General features: G+C 35.3%; 1 protein-coding gene across 3 annotated transcripts in view; it reads right to left on the bottom strand.

The window, feature by feature from the left end:
• Positions 1-16,936, bottom strand: part of tmem19 (transmembrane protein 19) — a 37,548-nt gene that overhangs the window by 14,494 nt on the left and 6,118 nt on the right. Inside the window, exons 2-4 of one of the 3 annotated variants that reach the window (XM_059325873.1) lie at positions 13,742-13,838; positions 4,200-4,347; positions 2,153-2,266 (exon numbers count right to left, since the gene is read on the bottom strand). In XM_059325873.1, the coding sequence (XP_059181856.1) occupies positions 2,153-2,266; positions 4,200-4,329 (244 nt within the window). In that variant the 5' untranslated portion in view covers positions 4,330-4,347; positions 13,742-13,838. Of the gene's footprint in view, positions 1-2,152; positions 2,267-4,199; positions 4,348-7,241; positions 7,464-13,741; positions 13,839-16,936 lie in introns of those variants that run through there. The other 2 variants (XM_059325872.1, XM_059325874.1) reach the window with 2 other exon arrangements.

Raw genomic sequence — 16,936 nt, 5'->3', positions numbered from 1 at the left:
TATGTATCAACATACATGTATTGACTCATTTTAAGCACTTTTAGGCATTTTAAAAATTTGACAATTTTGGAAAAAAAAAATCAACATGCTTCAGTATTTTTTTTTTCTGGTTGTCATTTTTGGATATCCCATAATATGATGTTTTTTTGTCATTTCTGGCTATATTATGCTCTAGTATGTATGTAACTGTTAGCCTGTTAGCAATTTGCAGACTGGACGCTAAGAGGTTAACATCCCCTCTGGCGCTGCAGCTGGGAGAGACTGCTGCAGGAGGACTGTGCCGATTCGACTCGTTCTTACCGGCGGGGGCCAGCGGCTCGTTAAGAAGAGCCACCGGCCCCCGCGGCTCATTAAGAAGAGTAAGAACGAGTCTCCAAAAGTCTCCAATAATACCAGAAAAAGTCGCTGGATTTGTCGCTAGTCGCTTTAAAAAAAAAAAAAAGTCACTAAGGGGGTCTGAAAAGTCGCTAAATATAGCAACAAAGTTGCTAAGTTGGCAACACTGCTTCGCCGGCTTTTACAAATGGCGCGTCGAGTACTACAACACATCCTGCTTAGCGATCTATCCAATCAGCAACCAGGCTTTTATCAGGGGGGGAAAAACGATCATCTTCTGCTCTTCTACCGGGTTAAAAAAAGTCCTGTCAAAAGTCAGCTCCGGTCGGCTCATATTCAAATTAGGGGTGTTTCGGAGAGTGAGACCCGCCTCATTCTGGGTATTGGGCTGTAGTGGAAAAACCCTAAATAAGTACAGCCACAACTTTAATTTCTGAATGACATCTTTAGAATCTGGAGTTTGTAAATTTACTTGAGTTATTCTGATAAGGATGACCAAGGAGAAAAAATTTCAGAGACTGATGTGTGTGAAGTAGAAACCAGTAAAATCTGCGGTCTGAATGAGTTCACGGAGCATTTTTCCCAGGACTCAGTCTGCCAGGAGACTGTTTCTGTTAGAGCCATGAATGGTTTGGATTTTTCAGAGTCCTGAGAAGATTTGGCAAATGACGACTTCACTGATGCGCACGTGGCTGATAAGGGATTTTCTTTCTTATGAGACTATCATGGGATCACGGCTCCTTTATGGCCACAAAACTCAGTTAAAAGTTAAGCTTTATCCTGCAAACTGGACCGGGAGAACCACAGACATAAATAAAACTAAATGATTTTAAATGGTCTGGAAAACCCCTTCAAGTTTCAACCTTTCATTATTCTATTTCATCAAATGATGATGTGAAGTAAAAAAACAACAAAAGATGTATTTAGAGATTTAACAAGAAGAAGAAGAAGAAGATGAAGAAAGTAACAACTTTTGTTAACCCTCCTGTTCGTTTTTTCAGGAACAGCAATAACCTGAGGCATGTTTAATCGTCCAAAAGTGTCAGAAACTAAAAAAATCCCAATATACATATGTATATTATATTTTATTAATAACTCCATTACTACCATTTCAATCAATATTTAGTGCAATGGTGTTCTTTACCTCTCACAGATCAATTTCTCACTTTACAACTTAAAAAAACTTTTTTTTATATACATTGGAAAGATCTACATATAAAATACAATGATTTCAAATGACATTGATTTTTTAAAAATTTTATTTTAAATTTTAAAATGTTTCTTTTTATGAAAAAATACTTTTAACTATTTTTTTTTTTTAGATTTTCTAACTTTGAAATGGGTCAATTTGACCCGCAACATAAGAGGAGGGATAAAAAAATTGAAATGTTTCATATTAAAATGTGGGGGCTCATTTACTCAATATGATTCTTTTACATGCTTGTTTGAGATTCCGCTGTTATCGAGCATGTTGTGTGGAATAAGAGCATAAATAAATGTCCTCTGAGGCATATTCTTTTTATTTAATTCCTGTCTTCAAATCTTCAATATTTGATATAGTCCTTATAAGCACCTTCTGTGGGAAAAACAATTATTTCAGGAGGAATTAAGTTCTATATTTTGCCACAACACTTTAAAAACAGTAAAAAATTGAGGGACAGAACACCAAAACAATGAGCTAAAAGACACTAAAATGCTTCATAGAGCTGACAGGAACTGCAGAGTTGGTTGAATACTCTCTGTGTTTCATCACTACAAGATCTTTCCACATCACTCATGAAATATTCCTCGGTGCAGCTCCAGAACACAGACTCACCTCCCAGGGCTCCTGAGTGGCTCAGGCTGCCTCTCTTCAGCGCTCTGACCGTCAGCATCAAGGGAACCAGGATTGAGAACAGCCATCGCCACGGTGACACAGGCTGCAGCGTTCCTGCACACAGACACACACAAGAACTCAGACCGCTGTCCGCCATAATCAGCAGATCATTGCTCTACCTGAGAGGGCTGTGGTGGTTTCACACATTTAGTTAATGAGGAGGTCACTTGACAGTGGCACAAAACCGCTTCAGTCTTTCCACCTAAAAGACACTTTTGTCCATCGTTCAGGAGGTTTAACACATGCTTCTCATACTGCTCCCTGACTTCAGGCACAATACTAAAGATATTTTCCATCCAGTTTTACATCTGAATTTCCATCTAGCAACTTCAAATGTCAATGACAGGCTCTCAGTTTATGTCCCAAACAAGAACTCCCAAGTCTTCCCCAGGCATTGCTTTAGAGTAGGGCTGGGCGATATGGACCAAAATTTTTGGCTGAATATCGATATACGATATATATCCCGATATTTTTATGGCAAACCGAGAGCAAATATTCAGTCAAAATCAAAGCCAAATATGACATGTCCCAAGTAGTTTTATTGAAACTGTTAATTTAAGTGAACATAAATACTATATAACAGGAGTACCTTTTTTTTTTTTTTAAATCAAAGCTCCATAAAGTGCACATTTAAATAAAAAAAATCTTAAATAAAAATATCTTATGAAATAAAATAGGCCAATCTATTTCAGTAATAAATATATTAAAATTAGTAGAGAATAACTAACATTACAAAATAACTAAATATGACAAATCCTAGTAAGAGCAGCATTTATATATAAAGAAAGAAAAAAATTAAAACTATATATTGATATATGCGATATGGTCTAATTCCAGATCACATTTAAAAATATATCTACATATTTTTTATATCGATATATCGCCCAGCCGTACTTTAGAGGTTTCTAAAGTGCCGCACAAGAAATCTGGTGAGGGTGTTTCCCTTAAATCTTAGAACTACAAATTCCCTTGAAATCTTAAAAAAATACCTGAAATAAATATATTTTCAATTTGGCCTTCATTTGGGTTAACTTTACTGGTATCAGACTGTGAAATCAAATCTGTTTTTGCTTGTTCATTTTGGCTCTTGGCTGCATCTTTGCACTAAATGTATAATCAAACTAAACCTATCAGCATAAATATATAATATCTTTGGGTCAGAATGCTGCTGGTTTCTGTCAATAATGGCCGTGAGATTCCTGGGGAGCAGTAATGTATATTATACTGTACACTGGCTTGGTTTGTCATGTCAGGGGTTAAAATGAGCTGATGGAGAAGTACCCGGTGGAAGGGGCTTGGTTTGGCTGCAGGGGAAGAAGGGAAACGACTGTAAAACTCTTAACGATGCTTCCCCTCTAATACAGACAATAAAAAATATCATAAAAAACATGCTGCTAGCACCAGTTACACCATGACTGTCTTGTTCGGCAGTGTTATTGGTTAAATACCAGACTGTGGTGTAACGTACATTGTGGAGAAAACCATGAAAAATTATGTTGATGAGGATGTTTGTGAAGCTGTAATCATTTTGTGTTCATTTCTGAGAAAATATGGAACAAAGTGAGAATTGATTTGACCTGGGTGGTATATCACCGATATATTTTAGAAAGAGATACGTAGTTCAGTCAATACCGCCATACCAATATATTATACCTTTTGATGTAGCCTTAACTTATGACCACTATTTGTTACGGCGGTTTCGGATTTCAAAAGGTGGAAGGTTTGGAATTTGATTAAGTCTTTAAATAAAACAGGTTGATGATGATTACTTGAGTTAAAACTAAACACTTTGCGCATTTTGTTTAAAATACCAATATATATCGTTTATCGCCATTTGGCCTTAAAATACCAGGAAATGAGTTTCGGTCCATATCGCCCAGCCCTAATTTGACTGTCATTCTAGAATAATCTTAAACGGTTTGATGTTACCGTCCATAGAAATGGCTCTTACACTGAAATCAAAACCTAAAAACTGACATTCACTCACCATAATACGTGCTGATGGTGAGGGAGAGGATCCAGAAGAAAAGGGAGAGTGCCAAAGTGACACACAGCACGATCATATCAGTCATCATCTTGATAGATTCCTTCATCAGTACATCATCATAAGAGTTCATGCCGACAGACTGACAGAGCTGCAGGACAAGAGACAGGGTCAGCTATGTCGGTATGTCAATTTGACACAATACAGAGAATCACATATGTTAAGTTTGGGTGCAATCTTCACATTTGTGTATATCGTTTTATTAGTCATAGTTGAATTTTACTGGCCATGTTTGCATTGAAATACCACCACAACGTCAGGAGGTCCACTACCATGCGACACAGTTGTTTGTGTTGGGGGTCATTACTATGTTCACAGGGTTCAATGTCCCCCAGAGTTATATGTTCCCAAGGTTGTATATTCTCAAAATCTTATCTTATGGTTGTAGTTTCCAAAAGCCATGATTGCCATGATCTTATGTTCCCAGGGTCCTATCTTCCCAGGGTTTATAGGTGCGTTTCCATTAGGTACTTTCCCCGCTAGTGAACCGCTATGGGCGTGGCTTGGGAGAGAGGATCCGCCCAAGATCCACCCAACTTCACAGGTTAGCAGATCAGGTTGCGGCTCAGAAAGGACCTGCCTCGGGTAGCAAATGATTCATTTGCACACTGGTGCAGACTAGACACTGAGGGGTTAACATCTCCTGCTGTGACTGCAGTTGGGAGAGACTGCTGCGGGAGGACTGGGCCGCTCGTTAGTGGTCTCCAAAAGTCTCCAATAACACCAGAAAAAGTCGCTAGATTTGTTGCTAGGCGCTTTTCTTGAAAAAGAGTCGCTAGAGAGGTCTGAATAGTTGCTAATTTGGGAACACACTGCTTACCGCGTCGTCCTGTTGTCACATTGGAAATTCGCTGGTTAACCGCTACAAAAGTACCTGTATGGGAACAGAGGTCAAGGGGAACTAACTAGTAGGCCTAGCCAAAACACTCAGCCATACACTCAAGAAGTACTCAGTGGAAACACGCCTAATGGTCCCATGGTCCTATGTTACCAGGTCATATGTTACCAAGGTTGTATGTTCCCAAGATCCTATATTAGACGGCTCAGTAGTTGCTCAGTGGCGGTTTAGAAAAGTACCTAACCGAGGCAGATACTTTCTAAACTGCTACCTGAGCCGCTAACCGGTGGAGTTGGGTAGCCTGGCTAACACCAGACTATTCTCAAATGAGGTCTAGTCTGGCATCCAACAATGCATTTCTCCATAGAGGAGGTGTGGTTTACGATCCTCCGGAGCCGTTTATTGGGCGCTTAGAATGTCTATCAAAGCGTCTGTAGGTAGCTCTTAGCCAATCAGATCAGTTATACCAGATGACGTAGTAGAGCTACAGAAATGGATGTTTGTTGTGTGTGTGTCTGTGAGAGAGTGTTGCTTGCTGCTTTGCTTCTCCAGTTCTCGCTTTCTGCAAGATTATTTATTTTCACGCTGTATTCCCCCTCATGTCATTCAGCCACACACATCCACTGATTTTATGGGCAATAAACAAGCTGCTGCGGGTCTCTCGGCGGCTCCGCTGTCCCCTGGCTCATAGCCAGATCACCGGCGTTGCGGTAGCGCCGATGATAAGCATTCGCTAGCGGCGCTAATAGCCCCGCTACCGGTGATCTCAATATGAGCCGGGGGACAGCGGAGCCGCCGAGAGACCTTTCGCCTTTCAACTTTCGCTCTAAACTATTTAAAACACCATCTACAGCTAAAGAGAGTTTTGCGTCTGCAGCAGTCATGTTGGATCCGTAAGAAAACTACAAGCTTCCAAGTGCCGAGTAGTACACGTCATCGTCTTGCCGTCCCTCCCCGCTCTGTGATTGGATCCCTTGGAGCCGTTTCTTAGCCACAAAGGCTAAGAAACGGCTCTGGTTGCCAGACTGGATGGAGGTTCGAAATTAAATTTGAGCGTGCAAGGCAATATGGGTATACCCAGGCTAGGAGTTGGGTGGATCTTGGGCGGATCCTCTCTCCCAAGCCACACCCATAGCAGCTCACTAGAGGGAAAAGTACCTAATGGAAACACGTCTATTGTCAGGATCTTAAGTTCCCTGGGTCCAATCAACACATGGGCCTATGTTCTCTGGGTCTTACATTCACAAGGTTCTATGTTCCAAAGCTCCTATGATCCAAAGTCTTATGTTCCCTGGGTCCTATGATCCCAAGGTCCTCACTGATTCTCAGTATGTTGCATGGTAATAAAGAATTAGTTAAACGAGTGTGACTGATCAATAACATGTTACATTTCCGGTTTCCGTTTCACGCACGCACACACACACACAAAAAGCACTTTGTGATCCAGAGGCATCTTTTTAGGAAATCTTATGTAATAATCCGATGAGATAGTCATACTGAAACTTGTGTTTGTGAGGCGCTTTGAGACAGAGCTCTGTTTGTGCTCCCAGTGGAGTAGAAGTAGAAAACTGGAAGAGGTAATAGAAAGTTGCATATAATGCAAATACTCAAGTAAAGTACCTCAAACTTCTATGTGTATTACTTTTCACCACATATCCTAAGTTATAAAGCCAGATATGAAACATTGCAACACATGAAGGAATGAAGGAAAGAAACGTGACTTGTAGTGAGAAATCAATTATAGTGTGACGTTGAGATGATGAAAAAGTTCATTCATTCCCAACTAGGTTAGCTGGAGCTAACAGCTCAACACCATCCTAATATCACACGTTCATTTCAAAGGGTTTTTATCTTCTCAGCTATGTTTGTCCATAAATGTTTACCAACAGTTTGACAGTGATGTTGTTCTCATTGACACCTATGCCCTCAAACTTGTGAGCAAAACTTTACTTTAGACGTTGACCTCTCCACAGTGGCTGGACGGATTTTTACCATTAAAACTGCAATTAAAACGTCAATATCACACATTTTTTTCCATTTAGAGCAACACAGCTCTGACCCAGGGAACATGGAATGAGTGTAAATGTAAATGTAACCTGTTTATGAGATAGTTATTGTGAATGACTGCTGTATGTAAACAAACTCACCAGTTAACTATCTCCGCAGCCATCGTGGGTTAGCTACCGTTACACCTACTTTAACTGAAAGTTAGCTTAATTTAACACTTTACTTCCAGTTCAGACGAATGTATATTTCTCTCTTCAGAGGCGGGCAACAATAAGTGTCTTTCCCCTAATGGTTATATCGCCTAAAACACGTTTCGGAGGGCAGGGCAGCTCCGAGACGTTCAGTTAACGGACAGACTTCCGACAACAAACCTTTGACAGCTTTTAAAGGGACAGTAACCGAAAAAGAGAAAAAAATTTAAATGGCAGGCTTCACTCTGTACATATTTAGGGAAATGTAGTTCTCCTTCTTTAGATTTGTAGTGATTTTGGCATCGCGGACGAGTCAAAAAACTACAATACCCATGAGCCTCCTCTGCTCGGTAGATGTCAAAACGGGCAGACCAGGGGCAGACAGGATCCGAGCAGAAACGTTAGTGAGTTTAAAAAGTCGTTATTGTAACGAAAAAACAATGCGATATTTAATAAACACACAAATAAGACATTTAAAAAATATTTTATTTAAGGTGTAAATTATGTTTTCTCACTCGCTGGTAGCGGTAACGTCGCATAATTTAGAGCTCTGTGATTGGACGTTTCTCGACGAAGTGCACCTTGGGAGTTGTAGTTAACGTCTAGACATAGAAGTTTTTGTGCGCAAAAGAAAATTGATGTTTTGGGGAGTTTACATCGTATTCACAAGACCAAAATTCTGCAGTTTCTTCAAAATAAAATAACATTTTATGTAGTTTTCTGTAAAGTACTGAAAAAAAACGAAAAAAGCTTGAAAGATATCTAATCTCTTGAGAAATATGTGTACAATATTGCTTGTTGATATTGCTTTTTATTTATTTATGCTTTATTATGATTGTTATGAATATCATCTTTTTAAAATTATTGTTAGTATTTTTACATTGTATATTTTATTATTCCTTGATGTATGTTTTCATTTATTTATTTATCTTTTTTTTTAAAGAACACTTTTATTGTGATTAGGTTATTTTACTTTACCCCAAATATGTATGTAACATAAGATCTTGGGGATAAAACAAGAAAGTATTCAAGGTTCTTCAAGGATTTTTTTTACTTTATTATACTGCACAGGGTTGCACAATGAAATGTATAAAAATATTTAAATTACATTAGAATACAAAAAAATTTTATGAAACAATCTATTCATAGTTATTTATTTACACATATACACACAGAAGATGTGTACAGTGTCGGTGTTACATGAATATTCTATATTATAATGCAAGACTTTGACTTATAGTGAGAATAAGGTTAGTGCAAAAGTAGAATGTGCAAACATTTTCAATACCTATTGCATATTTTCAAGTTTTTATTTAATCAGTAATAATAATACATAACCTTATATTTACCCGACAATATAACTCATGTGTAAAGAGACTTTGAGGTACTTTGGCTTTTTATTAGAGTATTTCCTTTCTTTGCACAAACAGAGCTCTGTCTCAGAGTGTAAACAAAGCCTCCCCACGTCACACTCAAACCATTAAAGACTTTCTAAAAATTTCCCCATGATCAGAAAGTCAAATTTTGTGTGGGAGGCATGAAAGCCAAAAAAATGCATGCAAGCAGCGTGCTATCGATTGGAGACACTTGGTAAACTAATTCTTCATCCTCTTCATGTCCAGTAAAAACTCTCCAGATGTTTTTAATGATGAATGTTTGTGAATGATGAAGTGTTCTTCAGCTCAATAAACTCTTTAAAAACCCTCTTTGATCTGCTGAAAAGGTCACTGCCACAAAGCTGAAAACAGCAGAATTTAATCACTTTTTAAAGACACATGGTCCTGTTTTTATGCTGCAGCTGGTTCTGCTGCTGGCCGACCAGCAGGTGGAGCAGCTACTCGCCCATACTGATGGTAAAAGTTTTATCAGCAAAATGTACTTAAAGCACTTAAAATAAAAGTACTCATTGTGTAGTAAAATGTTGTTTTAAGTGTATGTTTTAAGTTTATTAGCAGGTTCTATGGGACGCTGTAATACTTTGTCCTACAGTGAGAAACTGACATGAAATCAAGGTAATAAAAGCTGATTTTTTCTGTAAAGAAGCTCACAGCATGGTTGATTCTTAAATGGTAAACATGTTGCTACTTTAAGGTTTGTTACATTTAGTTTTCAGCCATTATGAGAAGATCCTAGAGATCAAAACCAGTGGCGGTTCTAGACCAATTTTACTGTGGGGGCCAAGGAGGGGCCAGTGTTTAATCAGAGGGCCACAAACTTTTATTTTAGCTAAAATTCTCATATTTGGAAGAACTACATTGATTGAAGCAATGAGACTTACCAACATTAACAGTTATTTTTGTACGACAATGACATATCTAATTTTTTGCACAATTAATTTTTTTAATTTTGAAAGTGCAGTACAGTGAGAATGATCTTTATATTTAGCTTTTATTGCACAATTAAACTATTATACAATGTACACATTATGGGTTCCTTGTGTTTGAACAAAAAATAGGTAAGGATTGTTCTGTCGTTCGTTGTTATAAATTGATCATTTTAATTATTAATTTGACACAGGGGCCACAGCAGGGGCCAAGGGCTTCTACACAGGGGCAGTGGCCCCTGGAGGCCCCTGTGTAGAACCGCCACTGATCAAAACGTTGCCTTTTCATCTAACAGTAAGCTATCTGGAGCCGATTTCAATGTACAGTCATTGTTTTGCTTCTTGCAGTTTGTTTTTCGTCTTGAACCTGAAAAATGTATTTTTTTGTATGTGCATATTTTGTTCAGACATTCATGCTCCCATCAGGATGAGTTTCCCTCTGTAGTGCCATCATCACGACAAAATTTAAATTTCCCCAACACTTTGATTTATGAGCAAACACCTGCTAAACTAATGACATTCTCATCGGTTTTTGGCGATGCTTTGTGTTTACTGCAGTGGTGGAAGAAGTATTCAGATCTCTTACTTCAGTAAAAGTACACATTGTGAAATAACACAATTTACTGATATAAAGTACACAAGTATCAACATCAAATGTACTTAAAATGTACTTTTATTTTCTGTGTATCTGAGAATATTTTGTGATTGTTCCTGCTCTGTCTCTTATTGGGTTTTTTGTTTTTCTTTTAATGTAAGAGTTGATTTTAGCCTCATGGCATCATTCTTGTTGTGATTAACTGCTCTCTGTCGAAGCACCTTGTAAACTGCTGTTTTTAAAAGGTGCTATGTAAATAAAGTTATTACCATTATTGTTTTATATATTCCAAATATATTAGATTATTTGTATTGATGCATTGATGTAAACAGTGTTTTAATTTTGTAAAGGTAGGGCTCATTGTACCACTTAATACTAATAGGACGTTTAGTTATATATATAAAAAGTCCAATCATTTAAATTTGTTTTTTATGTCAAATCTGGACCTGAAAAGTAATTAAAGCTGTCAGCTAAATGTAGTGGAGTTAAAGTACAATATCTGCCTCACAATGTAGTGAAGTAGAAGTATAAAGTTACATTAAATGGAAATCAAAATCATACACAAGTATAGTACTTGAGTAAATGTACTGTAGGTACATTGCACCACTGGTTTACTGCTATGATATTTGCTTGCTAACACTTTAATGCTGCATTTCAGACAACAAGGACCTCCAAATTTCTGACTTATGACAAGAAAAAGAGCAATGAAACGTCACTTAAACTCTGATATCTTGCTTGTGAACTTGGGGCAAATCTAAAAAACTACCTCAACTTCATGGTGAAACCTGTTCTGCATGATTTTTCCTTCACTGTTTCATATAAACATATAAATATGAAAGGAAGCTGCAGTGCTGAGAGTACACTTGCCAAAAAAAACATCAGTTTGTCACAATTTGCCACGTTTTTTTATTAAAAGGCCTAAAGAAGATTTCTTTCTTATCTGATGTTATAACTTGTCCATTTTGTTGACACATTCATCTTTTCATATTTTACTCATTTGTGTTGGCTGCTGGTTTTGTTCAGCTTCTTTAGAGTTAAATAAAAAAATGTTCAATTACAAATTACCTAGTTTTTTTTTTTAAATGTATGCATCTACTGTATATATGATCAAAGGATCCAGTAGTTCAGGGGTGTCAAACTCAAATACACAATGGGCCAAAATTTAAAACTTGAATAAAATCGTGGGCCAACATTGATCAAATAAACCTTTTAATATATACCAAACATTAAATATGGAACCAGCAACGCTTATAAACATACAATATATAACTAAATAGTGCAGACATGCAAAATCAAATTTCAAATAAAAAACACATCAATGTCATTCATTTACAATAATAATATAACAATTTGGTATTGCCTCCCGGCCAAATAAAATTACACTGCGGGCAAAATTTGGCCCGCGGGCCAGAGTTTGACACCCCTGCAGTAGTTAGTTGTTTCATCGACCTGCTGGCTTGTTTCTCCCACGATATCTGGGAACTCTGTCTGCAAATGATTTAGAGGCACAAACCACCAGAACAATCCCTGCTGGAGATCAACCTCACACTCAATGAACACTGTCTTTTCATTTTTCATCTTCAAACTGAATATTTCCTGATGATACAACAGACAACAGAGAAATATTCCACTGTGAAACATCAAATAACTTGCAGATGTTTCTACATGAAGTCAAACTTTAAAAAAAAATTTTTTTATTCTCTGTCAGCCAATTATTTTTTATTCTCACATTTTTTCACTTATAGAATTGGTTTACAATGCTATACACTATATGTATGATAATGTTTAAAAATGTAATTATATAATATTCTTTCATAAAGTTTTGCCTAAGAAAACAGAGAAATGTTCAAATGTTACACATAATAATAATAATAATAATAATAATAATAATAACAATAATAATAATAACAAAAATAAGAATAATGATAATAATAATAATAATAGTAATAATAATAATAATAATAATAATTTGCAGGGTTTTCAGCCTTAAGTCAAACTCTAAATATTTAATATTTATTTTTTAAATGAACATCAATTAACAGATACTGACTTGACTCATACTAAACATACAGTACAAGTAGCTATTTATTTAATGTTAACTGGGTTATAATGATGTGCATTATAAGTATGAAAAATAATGTTATTCTATAATATTGTTTAATAAAGTTTTTGTCTAAGAAAACAGAGAAATATTCAAATGTTAAACATCAACGTTTTCAGTATTAAGTCAAACTCTAAACATAAATATTTATCTATTTATTTTATTTTTTAATGGACATCAATTGACATATGCTGAATATACAGCATTTAAGCTATTTATTTCATTCTTATTTTTTATTTATTTATTTATTATAATATATAATATATTTAATATTCTTTAATAAAGTTTTTGTCTAAGAAAACAGAGCAATATTAAAATATTATACATCAAATAATTTGCAGAGTTTTCAGCATTGAGTCAAACTCTAAATCTAAATATATTGAACTATTTATTTTATTTTTATTTTTTAATGGACATCAATTTACAGATACTAAACATGCAGTACTTTTGCTATTTATTTTATTTTTATTTATTAAAATGGTGAGCAATTGGCTGGCACTGAGCATGCAGCATTTATGCTATTTATTTAATTCTTATTTATTCTTATTTTTTATTTATTTATTTAACAAACAAACCGTACTAGTAGCTATTTATTCAATTTTTAATTTCTCTGTTTTCACATTGAGAATCGGTTTACAATGCTTTACATAATATGTATGATAATGTTAAATAATGTTATTATATAATATTCATTAATAAAGTTTTTGTCTAAGAAAAAAAGCAATATTCAACTGCATCAAATAATTTTCAGCATTAAGTCTAACTTTAAATATATATATTTTGCTATTTATTTATTACACTTTTAAGCAATTGACTCAAACCAAAAATACAACAGTAGCTATTTATTTCGTTTTTATTATTATTTTGTTCACTCCTAGAATATATTTACAGTGTTATACATTGTATGTATGATAATGTATAATAATGTTTAATATTAATCAATTTAAGAAACAGCCTTCTGAGTGTCTTGATTGTGCATATTTCCTTGCAAAATTGGTGCAAAATCCACGAGGAAAGGTTTATTTTTAATTTTTAAATATTTTTCTAAATAAAAAATTCACAATATCAGCCACAAAATCATGAATCTGTGATTCCTCCCCCCTTAAATATTGGTAAAAGACTTAAAACTCCCACATCAGTGTGTCTCTACCTCAGATCCTATTAACAAGCAGGTGTTTACATCATTCAACATTTCCACAAAACACTTGAAATGAAGCTTTTAAATATAACATAAAACATGCTGCAGAAACACCAGACGAGGATAAATATCCTCCTTCAGGCTATGTGAAGTGCTCAATGGTACATAAAGTTTGGTTCAACACCAAAACCAAGTCAATGAATCAACAACATTATCAACTAAAAAATGAGTCAAACTTTTCAAGTGACTGCAGAACAAGAACAGAAAACAGAGCAGAGATGGTGAGACGTACCGGTCAGAGAGGAGCGGTGAGGATGAGGATGAGGATGAGGAAGATCTGAGCTCATTTTGAAGCTGTTGACACTTTTAACTGATGCAGAGATCCTCCCCTGCAGACACAGAGAGAGAGAGAGACAGAGGGGGAGGTATTCCCACCCTCATATGATCCATATGAACATTTCTGTTAAATACTGCACATCCACAGCACACACTGAGTTTACAACCCAGATCCAAAAAATTGGGACGCTGTAAATGTAAATAAAAACTGCACAAAAAGGTGTGTCTTAAAAAAAACAAGATAAAAACACTAAATCTGAGGGAAATAATCTTGCTGCAAACATCAAATAACTTGCAGAGTTTTCAGCATTAAATCAAACTCTAAATATACACTACCGGTCAAAAGTTTTAGAACACCCCAATTTTTCCAGTTTTTTATTGAAATTCAAGCAGTTCAAGTCAAATGAACAGCTTGAAAGGGTACAGAGGTAAGTGGTGAACTGCCAGAGGTAAATAAAAAAAGGTAAGCTTAACCAAAACTGAAAAATAATGTACATTTCAACAAGAACAAGAACAAGAAATGGGTTAACAACTTAACTCTATGGAGTCTTGGGCTATTTTGTCCATTTTTGAATTCTTTTCATGTCTTTGTAAGTCATTTTGTGTCTTTTTTTGGTTATTTTGTGTCTTTTTTTTAGTAATTTTGTGTCTTTTTTTTGTCATTTTGTGTCTTTTTTTGGTCATTTTGTGTCTTTTTTTAGTCCTTTAGTCCAACATAAAATGTGATTTTGAATCTTTTTTTTTACTTTCAAAACACTATCATGCTCAATAAAGAATTTTAAATGTTGCAAATGTGCATTAATTTCAGAGTACACTGAGACATTAAACTGCATAATTTTCAATTAAATTCTGGAAAAGTTGGTGTGTTCTAAAACTTTTGACCAGTAGTGTATATATTCAAATAATTTGCAGAGTTTTCAGCAAAAATAAGAAATTAACTCTTAAAACAAGACAAATTATCTAAAAATTCTAAATCTAAAGTTTTTTTTTGGATCTTGGTAAGAAACAAATAATTTACAGTGCACTCTGCTCGGGCCAGTCCATCGCTTAATTTATCTCGTTTTAAGAGTTAATTTCGATATTCAGCCTAAATATATGGGGATATGACTTTTGGTCGATATGGCCCAGCCCTACTGGCTCCAATCAAAAACAACTGGAGGAGCATTTGAAGAGTAACACGACGGGGTATAAGAGGAGCGTTTCAGAGGCTGTGAAGATGTGAAGACGGGCAGAGGGGCGTCTGAAAGTTGTGGAACAGTTTCAGAAAAAATGACTTTGAAGATCCGACCACCTGCAGTGTTTAACTTCATCAACAGATCCAGAGAATCAGGAGGAATCAGTGCAGGGGCGAGGCCTCTTACAGAGTGAAACAGTCACATGAGCCCACATCAGACTGAAATCATCCAAATCCTTCATGTCACCATAACAACCAATTGTTTTGGCTTTTACTATCCTAGTCAATTTGAACGGTTTTCTTTCTGATAACATAAACAGCTTGTTGTTTTCCCCAGATGATATTCAGAACTTGACAGGGTTGGGATTCACTGTAGTGAGACTTAGAGTTATAATATTATTATAATATTAATCATCTTGCAAAAATGCTGAGTATCCCGATTACATTTTAATGTACAATGTACTGATTTATTATTATTCATTTTCAACTGCACAACATGTCCCCAGGAAACTTTATCAACATCTGACTTTCGACTAGAAATGTTTTTGTGATACATCATGAACAAATATAATCTGGGAGGAATAAAGTTATAGAAAGTTAATCAACAATGTGTTTTAGTTGGATGGGAACATAACTTTTCATATCAGCTGTTTAAAGTTATTGAACAGATCAAACTTTACCAGCTGCAACACTGAAGTGATGAACACATTAATGCATCATTTATTATTATTTTTATTTACTTTATTTATTTATTTATCTATTTTCTTATTTTATTACTTTTTTATTGTTATATTTATAATATATATTGTTATTGTTACCTATTTTGTTCATTTGTTTTTGTTATATTTTGATTTATTTTTTTGCAATTGTTTTTGTAACTTCAGAGTAATCTGGAACCAGAATTTCCTTTGGGATTAATACATTTCTATCTTTTCTTATTATATTTCAGTACTGTATATTATTCTGAAATGAGACATTATGCATAACGAGCACTTTTACTTTTATGTGAATACTTTTTCAAAGTTTTGAATGCTGTATTTTTGCTCGTAAAAGAGTATTTATGCACAGTAGTATTGCTACTTGTTTGTACGCAAAATACCTGCACTGTAAAAAAAATAAATGTCTGCTTAATTTATGGTAAAATACCGGCAACTGTGGTTGCCAGAACTTCACCGTAAAAAATGAAGCGAGTTGGTTTTCTATTGTAAATTTTAATGTAAATATCAGCAAAAAACTGTAATTTAGACTGAATAATCCTGTTATTTTTAGGGTAATTGTGTCTTTGTGACATGATGGTATTTCTATTTTTTTTCTAATTTTACATAAATGTTTTTCAAATATTCTTACAGTTTAAGTTTTGTACTATTCCTTGATTTACGGTAATTAAGTGTCTACTACGGTGATATATAATTTTTTACTTTACGCCCTATTTCTGATGCTATTTGACAGTGTTTTACTGTAATTTCGACAAACATTTTTTTACAGTGTGAGAACTTCCTCCATCGCTGCATTATTTCAAAACAAAATGCAAAAAAAAGAATAAATATCTTCAAAATTTACTCAACCACCAACAAACCTAATTGTATTTTCACTCAATTTATGCACATATTTACATTTCTATTGTCAAAAATGTAAAACAAACATTCAAAACATGCACAAAACAAAAGATTAGTGCAATTTGCTACATTCTGCTACATTTACACTCAAATTTCAGTCCTTGTAATATGTTTTTCTCAGTGAGAAAGGAGCCAGGTGGCTGCAGAGCAGGAAGAGCGTCCAGGAGTAAAAGAGAGGAGCAAAGAGAGAGGGAAGACAAAGAGCTGCAGTCTCCTCCTGTAATTAATCATGTCCTGGTTTCAGTGGGAGAGGTCGGTCTGAGCGTGCAGCCAAACCTACAAAACTCAACAGTAGCACCGATTGTCTCAAATTACCGGCAAACCAGGAGATAAGATGTGTTTCTGACAAGAAATCTGGCCG

Source organism: Centropristis striata, chromosome 22, assembly GCF_030273125.1.
Source record: "Centropristis striata isolate RG_2023a ecotype Rhode Island chromosome 22, C.striata_1.0, whole genome shotgun sequence".
Taxonomy (NCBI): Eukaryota; Metazoa; Chordata; class Actinopteri; order Perciformes; family Serranidae; genus Centropristis; species Centropristis striata.
This window is presented reverse-complemented; position numbering and strand designations above follow the sequence as displayed.